The 16,672-nt window shown below is 49.2% G+C and overlaps 1 protein-coding gene across 1 annotated transcript in view; it reads left to right on the top strand.

The window, feature by feature from the left end:
* The window catches only part of rapgef2b (Rap guanine nucleotide exchange factor 2b), a 98,488-nt gene that overhangs the window by 67,372 nt on the left and 14,444 nt on the right, over positions 1–16,672 (top strand). The window contains 11 exon segments of the mRNA XM_083686650.1: positions 1,286–1,417; positions 6,275–6,452; positions 9,410–9,546; positions 11,051–11,209; positions 11,744–11,896; positions 12,134–12,298; positions 12,572–12,679; positions 13,326–13,529; positions 15,185–15,293; positions 15,816–15,888; positions 15,890–16,114. Of these exon segments, the coding sequence (XP_083542776.1) occupies positions 1,286–1,417; positions 6,275–6,452; positions 9,410–9,546; positions 11,051–11,209; positions 11,744–11,896; positions 12,134–12,298; positions 12,572–12,679; positions 13,326–13,529; positions 15,185–15,293; positions 15,816–15,888; positions 15,890–16,114 (1,643 nt within the window).

The raw sequence follows: 16,672 nt of genomic DNA, 5'->3' as shown, positions 1-16,672 counted from the left end.
GTCTTGTTCAACGGCTCTCTAATGGCCACTCTACCTAGCACCCCACGCTACCTAGCACCCCACGCTACCTAACACGCCTACCTCTTGTTCTCTGGTTCCTCTACCCACACAAGAAGAGCTCAGCAAATATGGACACTCAATATGGACACTCTCAAATTGAATTGACACTGGAGATGGTTTTCGTGTGGTCTTTCATAAGCGGTTGATAATTGTTGCCATCACAAGGGGGCTTAAGGACGTGGAGCTTCATTTAGAAATAGAAATTCTTCTTCCCATGTAAGATAAATACATCTTGTTCCAGCTGTAAACCTATATAGCATTAAACCCTGTAAAATGTTCCCCACGGATTTCAGAAATGTAGAAAACATTTTATAAACATATTTTTTTGATCGTTCTCTCTGGTTTGATTATGAATTATTCAGGAGAAGTTTAGCTTCCTTGCTGGGTTCATTAATATTTCTTTATGTACGTTCTGTTAAGATGGATGTTCAACCACAAGAGAATGAGAGATTAATGCTTTTTTAATTTTAATTAAAATGAATGTACAGTTCAACAGGAGCAGCGCTGAGCTGTAGTCGATTTGTAAAGAAGTCTCAAGCGCCCCTCTTCACAAAGGATAACGACTAACATGAGCCCTCCCCTCCACACAGGCTAACAGCTAACATGAGCCCTCCCCTCCACACAGGCTAACAGCTAACATGAGCCCTCCCCTCCACACAGGCTAACAGCTAACATGAGCCCTCCCCTCCACACAGGCTAACAGCTAACATGAGCCCTCCCCTCCACACAGGCTAACAGCTAACATGAGCCCTCCCCTCCACACAGGCTAACAGCTAACATGAGCCCTCCCCTCCACACAGGCTAACAGCTAGCATGAGCCCTCCCCTCCACACAGGCTAACGGCTAACATGAGCCCTCCCCTCCACACAGGCTAACAGCTAACATGAGCCCTCCCCTCCACACAGGCTAACAGCTAACATGAGCCCTCCCCTCCACACAGGCTAACACCGGCTAATGTCTACATGAGTGACAGAAGCAAAGCCTAAATGCATTAATTCCATTACAATGTTGTTGTCAGGCTAAACCACTATGCACACTCTCTTTCTCTCTCACACACACACACACACACACACACACACACATCATCAAGTGTCTTTTAAATGGCTGACAGTCATCGTAGGGGGTGTGAGTGGGTTGAGACTGGTGAAACTGACCATCTGTATGTTTGTGTGTGTGTGTGCTTGCCTGCGTGTGTGTATGTGTGTGTGTGTGTGTGTGTGAGCAGCTCCCCGCAGACTTCAGCAGACTCCACCTGGCCGACAGCCTCCATCCACAGGTGACCCACGTGTCCTCCAGCCAATCAGGATGTAGTATCACCAGCGACTCGGGGAGCAGCAGCCTATCAGACATTTACCAGGTAAGCGGGCCCCTCCCACGACGCCCCCCTCGACCCCCGTAGAGCAGAGCAGCCCCCCTCACCCCCACCCACCCACCCACCCTCCTCCACCTCCCCCCGTCTCCTGACTGTAGACGAGCCCCAAAGCCAATCGCAGATAATCCTCTTAGCCCACGCTGGCACCCCATTGGCTCCCAACGCTGTCACCTGCTGTGTGTGTATTTGCGTGAGTGTGTGTGTGTGTGTGTGTGTGTGTCTGCCTATGCATTAGTAGTCTAAGTCTGTTGCTGTTAGTGTTTGTGTGTGCAGTTAATGATGTGTGTGTACATTATGTTTGCGTGTGATTGTGGGGAGGGGGGGGGTAGGGGTAAAGTGTGTGTGTGTGTGTGTTGTGTGTGTGCGCACAAATGTGTCTGTATAGTGTGTGTGCGTGTGCGTGATCTGTCGGGGTGGGGGTGGGGGTGGGGGCAGGTTGAACAGGCTCTTGTGTGCCCAGGCCTGATCCTGGTCTCAGTGCCATCTGCTGCAGTAGCTCCTCATTAGCAGGTCTGTACCGAGACCCCCCCCCCCCCCCCCCCCTCTCTCTCTCTCTCCTAATATTCTCTCCATCTCCATCTCCAATTCTGACCCTCCACTGCACTTCTCTCTGTTCTTCTCCTCTCCTTCGATAACCCCGCTCTTCCTCCTCGGTCCTGTTCAGTCCCACCCCACCCTCATCCCTCTCTAATAGGTCTGCCTCAGACCTGACCCTCCCCCCGTCCCTCCCTCCCTCCCTCCACCCCCCCCCCGTCCCCCAATCTCTCTGTCTGAGGACTCACACGCCCTGTGTTGAAAGCAGAGGGACAGTATATGGTGGACACTCACTGAGCACTTTATTAGGAACACATGTACACCTTCTCATGATGGAGGTGGAGGAACACCTGGACACCTTGTCATGGTGGAGGTGGAGGAACACCTGTACATCTCATGGTGGAGATGGAGGAACACCTGTACACCTTCTCATGGTGGTGTAATGGTGTGGGGAATGTTTTCTTGACACACTTTGGGCCCGTTAATACCAATCAATCATCGCTTGAATGCCTATTTGACTATTGTTGCTGACCATGTGCATTCCTTCATGGCCACAATTTACCCATCTTCTAATGGCTACTTCCAGCATGATAATGCACCATGTCACAAAGCAAAAGTCTCAAACTGGTTTCATGAACATGACAATGAGTTCAGTGTTCTTCAGTGGCCTTCCCAGTCACCAGATCTCAATGCAATAGAACACCTTTGGGATGTGGTAGAGCGGGAGATTCACAGCTTGAAAGTGCACCTGAAAAATATGCAGGAATTGCATGATGCAATCATGTCATTATGGACCAGAATCTCAAAGGAATGTTTCCAACATCTTATGGAATCAATGCCACGAAGAATTGAGGCTGTTTTGAGACCAAAGGGAGGCCCTACCCACTATTAGTATAGTGTTCCTAATAAAGTGCTCAGTGAGTGTATATGATGCAGAGGAGGCGTTCAGAGTAGCTGGCCAACTGTGTTTGGAGTTCGGAGGTGTGATGTCATCATGATGGGACCAGAGATTGAAGGAGGGACGATTTGTGGGTGTTAACATAATTGTACGTTGTAGTAGTCGTTTATTACAATGGAATAGTCGCTTATTACGTTGGAATAGTGGTTTATTACATTGTAATAGTCACTTTCACATACATTTTCACAATTACAGTGTAGTAACCCCCCCATCTCCTCTCTCTCTGCCCCCCCCCCCCTCGCTATCTCTCCTACGTCCTCCTTGCCTGTTCTCTGTTCATTAGGAAGGCCTGTCCTCCCTGTCTCTGGCAGCGTGGCAGCATATAGCTACAGTTGTGTGTCTGAATAAATCATGAAATTGGTTCTTCAGAAAGCTTGAAAGCATTGATCCAGGAATAGCACTGTTGAAATATTAACACCCACCCCCCTCCTTTGCTCACTGCACATTTATGAACCCAACACACACACACACACACACTGGTTCTCTGTATTTAGGGATAACATTTGCCGTTTTTGATTAGACTTGATTAAAAGTTTTTTTTTTTACATTTCAGACGGCTCATCTAACATCTTGCCACCCAGTGGAAATCATGTCCAAATCTAATCTGAATATGTATGCAATCTCACGAGGCACACATGTCTCAATAATGGTCTGTAATCTACTCAGGAGCAATTACTGAATCTGTTCCAACACAGATTGATATTCCTCAATGGCCAATATAAAAAGAGGCATATAAACCAGATGAATCAATGCTCAGTTCTGTTGAAAGGGGTAGCTCTCTCCCTGTAGACGGTGGTTTGTGTCAATGAGAACCAGTGACTCACATCTCAGTGTTTTATAAGGACATTGGCAGGCTAGCTTCTCTCCTGGGGTTTGGGGAATGCTAACATCTTTACTGTTTATTATTGTGGAGTCATCAACAGTTTGAGGTCATTCCAGGAAGGAAGTTGGCTCTCAGACCAGAGTGAGTTGAAGGGGAGACAGTTGGACAGAGATATCGTGGCGATGTCTTCTGTAGTCGCCGATCCCTGTTGATGAGATCAAGAGATAAGGTCAAGAGATGAGACCAAGTCAGTTTCACAGGATTTAGCGTCCGGAGCCGGCTTCGCACGACTGCGCCTCACTCATATCCTTACCATCTATCCATCCATCCATCCATCCATCTATCCATCTGTCCATCTATACATCCATGTATTTATCCATCCGTCCATCTGTCCGTCCATCTTTAGATTTTCTGCTGTTTCACTCCTCCACATCCTTCCTCTCCTCCCCCTCCTCCTCCCTCGAGGAATCACCCCGCCCCCTCCCTGTCCTCCCACTCCAGACCCCACCCCTGCCCCGCTCGCCCCGATTGCCCTCATACCGCCTGACTGGTCACTCAGACAGAGACCTGCATTATTAACGAGGCGTTGGCACATGGCGTTTGGAGGGGGCGGTGACATGCGGTAGTCTGAGGGACCGACGGGGACACGTTAACTGGAGAGAGGGAGACAGACAGGGACACGACTCTCGGCTCGAGACACTAAGCGGAGTCTTCTCCGGGAGGTACGGGGACCGAAGATGCGTCCGGGACTAGGCTTCTGCAGGCAGTTTGCGAAGGCGATGTTTTTGTCTCTCTCCGTTGTTAAAAAGCAGGAGTTCCAGCGGCATACCCGGGTAAGAGGAAGGCTGTTTCTATCGCTCCTGGTGGCATATCGTGTTCAAGCCAAACGCCGTTTTTTTTTTTAAAACCTTGCTACGTTACGCCTGTTTTTTTTGTTTTTTTTTAATTCTCCAGATGGTGCTTGTGTGTGAGAGTGTTAGAGTCTTGGAAAAGGCAGTATGGCGTCTCGGCGGTATTAATAGAAATATGAAACTCGTTGATTGATGGGGGAGCAGAAGCAGAAGGTTCTATTAATAACAGTGTGACATCGACAATTGCATTACTTTACTTTCACTCACTTCACGTCTTTGTTCGCTCTTCTCCCCTTCTCCCTTGTTTCATCTCGCACTTTCAAAGAACATGTCAGGCTTTTAGTAGAGAGAGGGGGGGGGGGGAGTTGGAGTGAGGGAGAGAGAGAGAGAGAGAGCTTGCTGCAGTGAGGGAGAGATAGAGGGAGAGAGCTGAAGTGAGGAAGAGAGAGCGAGAGAGAGAGAGAAGTTTGGAGATAATTAGCTGGTTAATATGCACAGCACAGGGTGTTTGGTATGCAGTGTTGATGTGTGTGTCTCTCACATACCTACTATACAGCACACCACCTCTCAACAGTCTCATTTCAACACGGAGGATCTCCACCATGCCTGCTCTCTGTCTCCTTTGTTACGTCTGACTGACATCGTGTTAGCTTGGTACCGTGTAACATCTGACTGACATTCTCCAGCCTATCGGTAGTTCCCTACTCTCTCCTCTGTGTTTTGGTCAGTTTGAGGCCGGTGGAGGCAGAAATCGGAGGACGGGGCTCATTGTAACGCGTGGGAAAGAATGAGGAATGGTATCAAACACGCGTGATTCATACCATTCCGTTCCATGCATTACAATGAGCCCGTCCTCCGATGTCTGCCTCCACCAGCCTCCTCTGTGTTGTGGTAGCCACAACCCTGAACGGTAACCCTACCCCCTGATGTACAACCCTCCCAGTCCAGCCCATGTCTATAGAACCACCTTAGCCTGTAGATGACGGATGGAGCTGACAGATGCTCACTACGGATCACTGACCATTCTCCCCAGCTAATGCTACCACTACAGGAGCTCTCACTGGCTGGGCGTGGATGGATGGATGGAGCTGTTTAATGCTACCGCTAGCTCTCATTGGCTGGGGATGGATGGATTAATGGAGCTGTTTAATGCTGCCGCTAGCTCTCACTGGCTGGGCGTGGACGGACGGATGGATGGATAATTGGAGCTGTTTATTGCTACATAACTCCCTGGCTGAGGGTTGAATGGATGGAGAAACTATCCTCTGTGGTTTTGTTGTGGATCCTGGATGATTTGAGTTGAATTGAACTTGACTTCTTCCGGTCTTCTCACTGGTTGAGTGATCAACATCAGGTTGGATGGTGAAGACCACCTCAGTTGTTGTTGAGGTTATGATCCTGGGACGTTGGAGGGATGGATGGAGAGAGCTGTTGTTGTTTATCCTGCGTGACTGTTTTATTGTTGTTGTTGACCCTCCTCCCCCTCTCCCCTCCAGGCCACAGACAACGATCCAGGAGACATGGATCTGAGCGTGTTTTATTGTTGTTGTTGTTGTTGTTGACCCTCCTCCCCCTCTCCCCTCCAGGCCACAGACAACGATCCAGGAGACATGGATCTGAGCGTGTTTTATTGTTGTTGTTGTTGTTGTTGACCCTCCTCCCCCTCTCCCCTCCAGGCCACAGAGAACGAACCGGGAGACATGGATCTGAGCGGCCTGCCGGAGACGGCCGTGGACTCGGAGGAGGACGACGACGAGGAGGACATCGAGCGAGCGTCGGACCCCCTGATGAGCCGAGACATCGTACGAGACTGTCTGGAGAAGGACCCCATGGACCGGACCGACGACGACATCGGTGTGTGTGTGTGTGTGTGTGTGTGTTTGTGTGTGTGTGTGTGTGTGGAACCGTGAGTCCGGTTACATGGTTCTGATGAGTCATGCTGTAGTAGTAGTTCTGGTGTTCTTGGTTCAGCTTGGAGTTTGGGTTTCTGGGTATATTCTTAGGGTTCTTCCCAAAGAAAGTAAGAGTGTTTCTGCGCCCTGCTGTGAACTTGGCGGCGTCGCTAGGTAAACTTTACAAGGCAAATTAAACTAGGCATTTAGTAACGATAGAGTAACTATCTTTGATCACCAACGACATTGTTGTTAAAAGGGAAAGTGAAGCGTTAGGATGTTCCTCAGTGAATTCAGCGTTTTAGCTGTGTTTTTTGGGCCGCATTTTGACAAGAATAAACACAAGTCGGGTTTTGATAACACAATCCAGCCCCACGCTGTTCAGAACTCCTGGGGAGAACCCTGTATTCCATTAGTTCCATTGAACCAGACAGAACTGGATGCAGCAACGCATTTGCCGTCGTGCGCTTGGCCCGCTTCAGGTGAATACTGCATTAGAAATAGATTGAGAATGGACCGCTATCACCCAGGTTGTGATTTAGGGGAACATTACTTTGAAAAACTCACACTTAAACTATAAACAATAGCTAATACGCTTATTCCACAGTGTTTAATTACAGTTCAGCTGCTGAAATGTGTTTCTAAGTGTTTAGTTGGCAAGAGGGACCATAAATGCAGGGCAACGACAGCCAATTAGATTTGGCTTTGTTCACAGATAGCGCAAGCGTTCCAAGTCCTATTGTAGCCAATTAGATTTGGCTTTGTTCGCGGATAGGAAGAGCTTCTCAAGTTCCTATTGTAGACTCATCAGTGTTCAATCAAGTGTCACCCCATCCGGCCACACCCCTTCGCCACAGCTACGCCTTAATCATGCATCTCAGCCCCGCCCCCTCAGTGTGAGCTGCAGTTGATTGGCAGGTCCATCTGTAAGCCTTTGTGCTTCACTGGTTTCACTGGCTGGTTTTCTGGGGAGGCTATTCTGAGCCACACAGAGGTTGCGATAGTGTATATGCTAACCCACACACTAAGGCTTGGTTAGCTGTGATAGTGTATATGCTAACCCACACACTAAGGCTTGGTTAGCTGTGATAGTGTATATGCTAACCCACACGCTAAGGCTTGGTTAGCTGTGATGGTGTATATGCTAACCCACACACTAAGGCTTGGTTAGCTGTGATAGCCTATCTGCTAACCCACACACTAAGGCCAGGTTAGCTGTGATAGCCTATCTGCTAACCCACACACTAAGGCCAGGTTAGCTGTGATAGCCTATCTGCTAACCCACACACATAAAGCTTGGTTTAGCTGCAGGGCTAGTGGTCGGGACAGTGGTAGAGAAACAGACCCGTTCACATTGACTCAGGCTAAAGCTGAGAGGTAGATGTGGCAGGGGTGATGTGTTGGCAAGACAGAGAGAGAGAGAGATAGAGAGCCCCCCCCCCGCCCCCAATGAACCCATCCAGCCCTCCACCTCTCCACCCCCACACCGCCGGCAGGCTTTTCTAGGTCATGCTGCACATCCTCTCCTTCCCTCTCTCCCCTCCCCTCCCTCCTCTCCCATCTCCTCTTTCTTTCCTCTCCTATCCTCCTCCCTCTCCCTCCTCTCCTCCCTCTCTCCCCTCCCCTCCTTCCTCTCCCATCTCCTCTTTCTTTCCTCTCTTTCCCTCTCTCCCCTCCCCTCCCTCCTCTCCCATCTCCTCTTTCTTTCCTCTCCCATCCTTCTCCCTCTCCCTCCCTCCTCTCCTCCTCTCCTCCCCTCCCTCCTCTCCTCCTCCCCTCCCTCCTCTCCTCCTCTCCTTCCTCTCTACCAGCACATTAAAGTTTCAGTGCTTCCGCAGCACCACACACGACACTGTTGCCATGCCAAGTACAGGTCAGCCAGCGCCCAGACTGCTGCTCTGCCTCTGCCTCTGTCTCTACCTCTCTCTGTCTCTCTCTCTCTCCCTGTCTCTGCCTCTGTCTCTACCTCTCTCTGTCTCTCTCTCTCTACCCCTGTCTCTGCCTCTCTCTCTCTCCCTGTCTCTGCCTCTCTCTCTCCCTGTCTCTGCCTCTCTCTCTCTCTCTCCCCCTCTCTCTCTCTCCCTGTCTCTGCCTCTCTCTCTCTCTCTCTCTCTGCCTCTGTCTCTACCTCTCTCTTTCTCTCTCTCTCCCTGTCTCTCTCTCTCTGTCTCTGTCTCTGCCTCTCTGTCTCTGTCTCTACCTCAGCCTTTGCCTCTGCCTCAGCTCGGGGTGTTCAATCTCCCACTCTGAGCCCTCTGATAGGGCAGGACCGTGCAGGTGGGCGGGGCAGGGGCAGGGGTAGGGAATGCCCTCGCCACTGAAATAGATCCCCTGTGTGGTTCTGATTGGGTTCTGGCTGACGTAGAGGACTGTGTTCTTAGTTTGCGGTGGCTCTCATCACGCCTGTATCTGTATTAAAAACGTTGTTCCACAAAAAGGTCAGGGAAGGATGAGTCGGCGTTTTCTTCGGGGTTCGTGGCTCGTCTGGGAGATATTGATATCCAATTGATACACCCCGGCGTGCTGAAGATGATCACTCCCCCGCTGAGTATTCATCACCATTATGGGCCTGCAATCGAATGCTCTCTCTCTCTCTCTCTCTGCTCTCCCTCTCTCTCTCTTCTTTCTCTCTCTCTCTCTTTCTCTCTCTCTTCTATCTCTCTCTCTTGCCCACTCAGCCTCTCAACCATGGAGAGAGAGACGAGTGAAGGGCTGCCAAGTCCTCTACCCGTCCTCTCTCTCTCTCTCTCTCTCTCTCTCTCTCTCTCTCCATCCCTCTCTCCCCCCCTCTCTCTCCCTCCCTCTCTTCCCCTCCCTCTCTCTCTCTCTCTCTCTTCTGAGTGTCAAGATTCTCTCGCCCTCCTAACGTCCTCTCTGCCCTCTCCTCTCCTCCCCCCCATCCCTCCATCCTTTCCACAGAGCAATTACTGGAGTTCATGCACCAGCTGCCGGCGTTCGCCAACATGACCATGTCGGTCAGGAGAGAGCTCTGTGCCGTCATGGTGTTCGCCGTTGTCGAACGCGCCGGGACCATCGTCCTCAACGACGGCGAAGAGGTGTGTGTGGGGGGGGAGGGAGGTGTGAGGGGGAGGGAGGGGTGGGGTGTGGAGGGGAGGGAAGGGTGGGGGTGGGGGTGGATGTGTGTTTGATGTGTATGTGTGTGTGTGTGTGTGTGTGTGTACGTGTACGTGTGCTTGTGAGTTTGATGTGTATGTGTTTGGTGTGTGTGTGTGTGTGTGTGTGTGTGTGTACATGTGTGTACACACACACACACTTGTGAGTTTGATGTGTGTGTGCGTGTGTGCGCCTCCTCCTCTGCGTGTCTTAAGTGGGCCTTCTCCTCTCCCTCTCACGGATGAAGATGTTTCATCCATTTGATGTTTTTTTTCTGCTCTATTAAACATGAATGGCTGCCATCCCCTATCGTCTGGGGACCTTTACGTCCCCACCCCCCCCCCCCCCCCCTCCCCCGAGGGACCTGAGAGAGATCACTTATCTGTGTCTCTCTCGGGTCCCCACAGGCTCCAGCTCTCAATGCAGCCATTTGAGTCATTTATTCACTCTGCTGCTCCCAGACAATAGAACAGGGGGGTGGGCCGGTCAGGGCCAGCCAGCCCCCTGGACATCCAGCCGCGCTGGACTAACCTTGGACTGAGACCAACTTACTCAGCCACCATACTGCCTCCGGGCGCTGTTAGATCCACCGTCAATGATGCTAGGGATAGATACATTTATCATAATAATAATAATAATACAAATAATTATTATTTATTTTGTATAGCGCTGTTCTCAGTGCTCAAAGACACGACGTTCCATGGAGAGAACAAGAACAGGTAGGTAAATAAAAAGTCAAACTAAAGCACAGTCAGTAAAAACAACAATAAAAATAGTTAAAGATTAAAAGCGAGTTTAAAGCGCTGGGTTTGATGGAGGAGTTTATGCATTATGGCACGGCGTTTCACGGTATTTCACTTCATCGTGATGACGGGGTGGAGCGTTCAACAGCTTGCTGTAAAGAATATGGCGATATTATACGACGACAGGAATGAGTGAACAGCTGACTGTGAACTGGCCAGGCATTTTGAAGAGGCCTTTTTTGATTGTATTCCTGCGTGCAATAATAGTTTTTACCGCTACTCAAAGATATTGGATAGTAAAAAAATATATATATATATTACCCAATATCACATTCTGGTCTGATACCGATGCCAAAAACCCCTAAAAACATTGATCTTAGCAGCTTCCTCAGTCAGGGACCAAGGCCTCTTCTGCAGGTATACAACTACCAAACAACACAGTACAAGACAGGAATCAATACATCATAAAACACCACAATATTCTAAGATGATCAACGGTCAGTATGACCACAGAGGAGTCCTCTAGTCTACATCTGTCTCTGACCGTGTGTGTGTGTGTGTGTGTGTGTGTGTGTGTGTGTGTGTGTGTGTGTGTGTGTGTGTGTGTGTCTCTCTCTCTCTCTGTGCGTGTGTGTGTGTCTCTCTGTTTCTGACCGTGTGTGTGTCTCTCTGTCTCTGACCGTGTGTGTGTGTGTGTGTCCAGCTGGACTCGTGGTCAGTGATCCTGAACGGGTCAGTGGAGGTGACATACGTGGAGGGCCGGCCAGAGATCCTCTGCATGGGCAACAGCTTCGGCGTGTCCCCCACCATGGAGAAGGAGTACATGAAGGGGGTGATGAAGACCAAGGTGGACGACTGTCAGGTACACACACACACACACGTGCGCGCGCACATACACACACACCCGCGCACATACATATGCACGCACACACACGCACACACCCACACAGGCACATACACACACACACATATGCACACACGAACATATACACACACACACATACATGCACACACACACACACTGGTCATTGATTAACTACTCTACTAGTATACCATTGGTGATTGTTCATTATTTGTTATCAGTAGCCTATTATATGTTGGCCTGGTTTGTAATCAATTTCCATCAGATTCATTGATCCAATGTGCTGTGACATTAGTCTTTTTGTGTGTGTGTGTGTGTGTGTGTGTGTGTGTGTGTGTGCGCGTGCTTCAGCTTAGTACAGCTCCATTTAACCCTTGACCAACCATGTCCACCTTGTTCAAATGAAAACACAGTTGTCTAGTTGATACAGTCACGAAGTAGTGTTTCCTGAAGGCCATTAACCCAGTCTGACTCTCCTCTTCCTCTTCTCCCCTCTTCCCCCCCTCCTCTCCTCCTTCTCCTCCCTCTCTCCAGTTTGTGTGTATAGCTCAGCAGGACTACTGCTGCATCCTGAACCAGGTGGAGAAGAACATGCAGAAGGTGGAGGAGGAGGGAGAGATCGTCATGGTGAAGGAGCACCGCGAGCTGGACCGCACCGGCACCAGGAAGGGCCACATCGTCATCAAGGTGGGACATCACTGGTGGTGGAGGTAGTGGAGGTAGTGGGGGTGGGGGTGGTGGTGGTGGGGGTGGTGGAGGGGGGGGTGGAGGTAGTGTGGGTGGAGGTGGGGGGGGTGGTGAAGGTGGTGGTGGTGGAGGTGGTGGTGGTCTGCATGACCTGACCCAGTGTATCTACAGCCAATGACAATGTCCTGGTGCTCTTCCTGTTTTACTAAATATCCCCCCCCCCCCCTCCTCCCTCAGGGAACGACGGAGCGCCTGACAATGCACCTGGTGGAGGAGCACTCTGTGGTGGACCCCACCTACATAGAGGACTTCCTGTTGACGTACCGCACCTTCCTGTCCAGCCCCATGGTCGTGGGCAAGAAGCTTCTGGAATGGTTCCACGACCCCAGCCTCAGGGACAAGGTACACACACACACACACACACACACGCACACACAGACACACACACAGGCACACACACATACAGGTGCATGCATACATACACACATACACATACACACACATACTGTACACACACACACACGGACACAGACACGCATGCATATGCATACACACACACACACACACACACACACACACACACAAACATACTGTACAGACACACACACAGAGAGACCAACAGACGCACACACACACACGTTGATACTAAAGGTGTGTGTGATTGTTGCCCCCCAGGTTACACGGGTAGTCTTGCTGTGGGTCAACAATCACTTCAACGACTTCGAGGGCGACCCGCCCATGACCCACTTCCTGGAAGAGTTCGAGAGCAACCTGGAGAGAGAGGTGTGGTTAACACGTCACTTCCTGTACTCCTTTATCCAATCAAGACATTCCCTTCTTCCCTGTCGCCTTCCAAAGCAGAATTAGTCAAAACGATAATTTCTTTCTTCTTTTTTTCCTTTTTTTACCATTTCTTTATTTTCATGTTAAATATCATCTCAACCTCTACAGTATTTCAACTCACCACATTCTGTTTTCCCCTCCTCCTTCTGCCCTCCACTATAACCTCTCACAACTAACGACACTAAAAATGTATTTAAAGATCCCTCCACTATAACCTCTCACAACTAACGATACTAAAAATGTATTTAAAGATCCCTCCACTATAACCTCTCACAACTAACGATACTAAAAATGGATTTAAAGATCCCTCCACTATAACCTCTCACAACTAACGATACTAAAAATGGATTTAAAGATCCCTCCACCTCTCAATAAACAGCCAACACATTTCATCCTCCCCTTCAACCCTCCAGTCTCTTTCCCTCACAACAGAAACCCTAAAAACATCTTGTTTCTTTCTCCTTTTTTTTTTCTTACAAATCACTTTCTCCCTCTGTCTTCAATCGAGACATTCCCTCCTTTCTTGTCGCCCTCCGGAGCGGAAAAAACACTAAAAACATCATTTCTTTCTCCTTCTCCTCCCCAGAAAATGTGCGGCCACCTCCGACTGTTGAACATAGCGTGCGCTGCGAAGGCCAAGCTGCGTCTGGTGACGCTGACCAAGCCGTCGAGGGAGGCCCCCCTGGCCTTCACCCTCCTGGGGGGCTCGGAGAAGGGCTTCCGCATCTTCATAGACAGCGTGGAGCCCGGGAGCAAGGCGGCCGAGGCCGGCCTCAAACGAGGAGATCAGGTATAAAAGTCTAACGCTGTCGTCTTTGTCGTCATCTTCATCATCATCATCGTCGTCGTCACAGTTTACTTAGAGGGACACATAGCTGTCATATTCGTCATCATCATCATCATCATCATCATTATTATCACCACCACAGTTCACTCTACTTAGAAGGACACAGCTATCATCATCATCATCATCATCATCATCATTACCACCACCTTCACCACCACAGTTCACTCTACTTAGAAGGACACAGCTATCATCATCATCATCATCATCATCATCATCATCACAGTTCACTCCATTTACAGGGACACACAGCTATCATCATCATCATCATCATCATCATTATTCCTCTTCATCTATACTAGTTGTAATACTGTAGAAGTGGTAGCAGTATATTAATCATATTCATAGTAGTTTAATCGTCACAATAACTGTTTGTCGACGTTGTGATGAGGTTTGTTTAGTAAACCACTCTATCCGGGACGGCTTGGGTTACTCCCTGGAAACGTTTGGCTCTCCAGACTGGTGCTGTTCACACTCTGCCCCCCGCAGGCCTGAAGAAGGGTAGTAATCCCCCTAGCCCTTCTTGGCCGTCCTCTGCTGTGGCTTAAACCCTAAACCACTTCCCCCCCAGCTGTTTCCCTCAGGAAGTGTCCAGCACAACATCCTGAAGAGCTTTCTGCAGCGTAACACCCTGAAAAAACATGCTCAGAGATGTGAAAACGCGTTCATTTATCACCGTTATCCTGCACCCCATTATTCCTTCACTCGCTTATTTAACTCACTAACTTGACAAAGAATTCCGGAACACTCACCACCTAGAGTGCCGAGTGTTTCATGTGATGTTTACCTAGCAACAGTACTTTGATTGGCTACGAAATGAAGCATCATAATTGATGCCTTTTTGGTGGATAAAGTCACCCTTGGCACCCTTCTAGAATGTTGAACATTAGGGCGACTTTATGAATGAGTTAATCGCTGCTGTCTGTCTCAATCCCCCTTTTCAGAGCCTCATTAGCGATAGCTCTTCTACAGAACTGCAGCAGAGTGTCTTTACTAAGAGCTGACCAGGGACCAGTTATTAAATCCTGTATTTATACTGACCTTTTATATCCATCAACACTGTGGTAACAACATAACCATCAGTAGAGGAAGCCTCCGCACTCGAGATAGGTCAAAGGTCACTTCCTGTTCCACTCAGAGGAAGTGCTGATGGCTGTGTCATGTCATGTGTGAAGGGGGGATCCGGGAGGGGGGGGGGGGGGGCTGGTTTAGCTGCTAGGCTAAAGGTTAGGTGGAAATGCTGGGGAGGGGGGGGGGGTGAGACACCTGGACGGATGGACTGGTCATTTTTGTTTTCATGTCCTAGACTAGCTCTGAATGGCTCGGCTGGCTGGCTGGCTGGCTGGCTGTTTTTAATGTATTCAGCTGTGTAGGAAAGTTAGTATGGAAGCATGTCAAGGCACTTAGTACCGCCAGCTCTCTCTCTCTCTCTCTCTCTCTCTCTCTCTCTCTCTCTGTGTGTCTCTCTCTCTCTCTGTGTCTCTCTCTCTCTCTCTGTCTCTCTCTCATGATTGGAGGCTGGGGGGACGGTGTTAGGCAGTAGTGACGTCTAAATGATGATGATTGATGTTGTGTTTTGTCTTGTCTGTGTTTGTGTCCAGATCTTGGAGGTGAACGGTCAGAACTTTGAGAATGTCCAGCTGACCAAAGCCAACGAGATCCTGAGGAACAACACACACCTGTCCATTACTGTGAAAACCAATCTTCTAGGTGAGAGGCATCACACACCTGCCACAACCCACCACTACACAACACACACCCAGTAGAACATATATTTACACTCACTGAACACTTTATTAGGAACACTATGCTAATACTGGGTAGGGCCTCCCTTTGCTCTCAAAACAGCTAAATTCTTTGTGGCATTGATTCCACAAGATGTTGGAAACATTCCTTTGAGATTCAGGTCCATGATGACATGATGCCTGCATCACACAATTCCTGGAGATTTTTCAGGTGCACTTTGTGAATCTTGTGCAACTGTGAATCTCCCATTCTACCACATCCCAAAGGTGTTCTATTGCATTCAGATCCGGTGACTGGGAAGGCCACTGAAGAACACTGAACTCATTGTCATGTTCATGAAACCAGTTTGAGACGACTTTTGCTTTGTGACATGGTGCATTATCATGCTGGAAGTAGCCATTAGAAGATGGGTAAATTGTGGCCATGATTATTATTGATATTGTTATTATTATTATTATTATATCTTTCCTTCTCTTCTCCCTCCAGTGTTCAAAGAGCTGCTAGCACGTCCAGAGCACGATGCGGACGCCGGGGAGGGGGGCGAGGAGGAGGAGGGGGGGGGGCCGGGGGGACAGGAAGAACGGCGCCCCCCACCTCCCCAAGATCGGGGACATCAAGAAAGGGTCGCGCTACTCCATCCCGGACCTAGCGGTGGACGTGGAGCAGGTGATGGGCCTGGAGAAGGTCAGCAAGAAGGCCAAGGCCAACACCGTAGGCGGGCGGAACAAGCTCAAGAAGATCTTCGACAAGACGCTCACCAGCATCCTGCCGCCCAAGCCCTACAAGTAAGAGTGATAACACACACACACACACACACACACACACCATACAAGTAAGAGAGAGTGGTACCACACACGCACACACACACACACGCGCACATACACACACACACACCATACAAGTAAGAGAGAGTGGTACCACATACACCAACACACACACACACACACACACACACACACAGATTGGAGATTGTGTCATAGACAATCATTTGATGAAGAGGTGGTTCTAAGGTTATGCTATGAATGTCTTCATCTGAGGACTTAAGCATCATCTAAGCTTATACTGATGTTTTGATTAAGATTAATCTGCTTTAAGGGGGTAACCCCTCATTCTATCCCTCCTCTTAAGATCTTAGCTTATTTACCATGAACAAAAAAAACATGTTGTGGTTATACATAACATGTCTAATATCTGTGCGTTCTAACCTTATAATCATGTGTTTGTTCTGTTTGTAAGAAGATAGGCCATGTCTATACCACACTGCTCTTTTCCCAACATTACTATCCAGACATCGCCCTCTACCTTCAGATGGTGGTACTGCTCCTAACCCCCCCCCCCTTCCC

Source organism: Argentina silus (assembly GCF_951799395.1).
Source record: "Argentina silus genome assembly, chromosome: 15".
Classification (NCBI taxonomy): Eukaryota; Metazoa; Chordata; class Actinopteri; order Argentiniformes; family Argentinidae; genus Argentina; species Argentina silus.
Note: the sequence above shows the minus strand (reverse complement) of the source record. Positions and strands in the feature narration are given on the sequence as shown.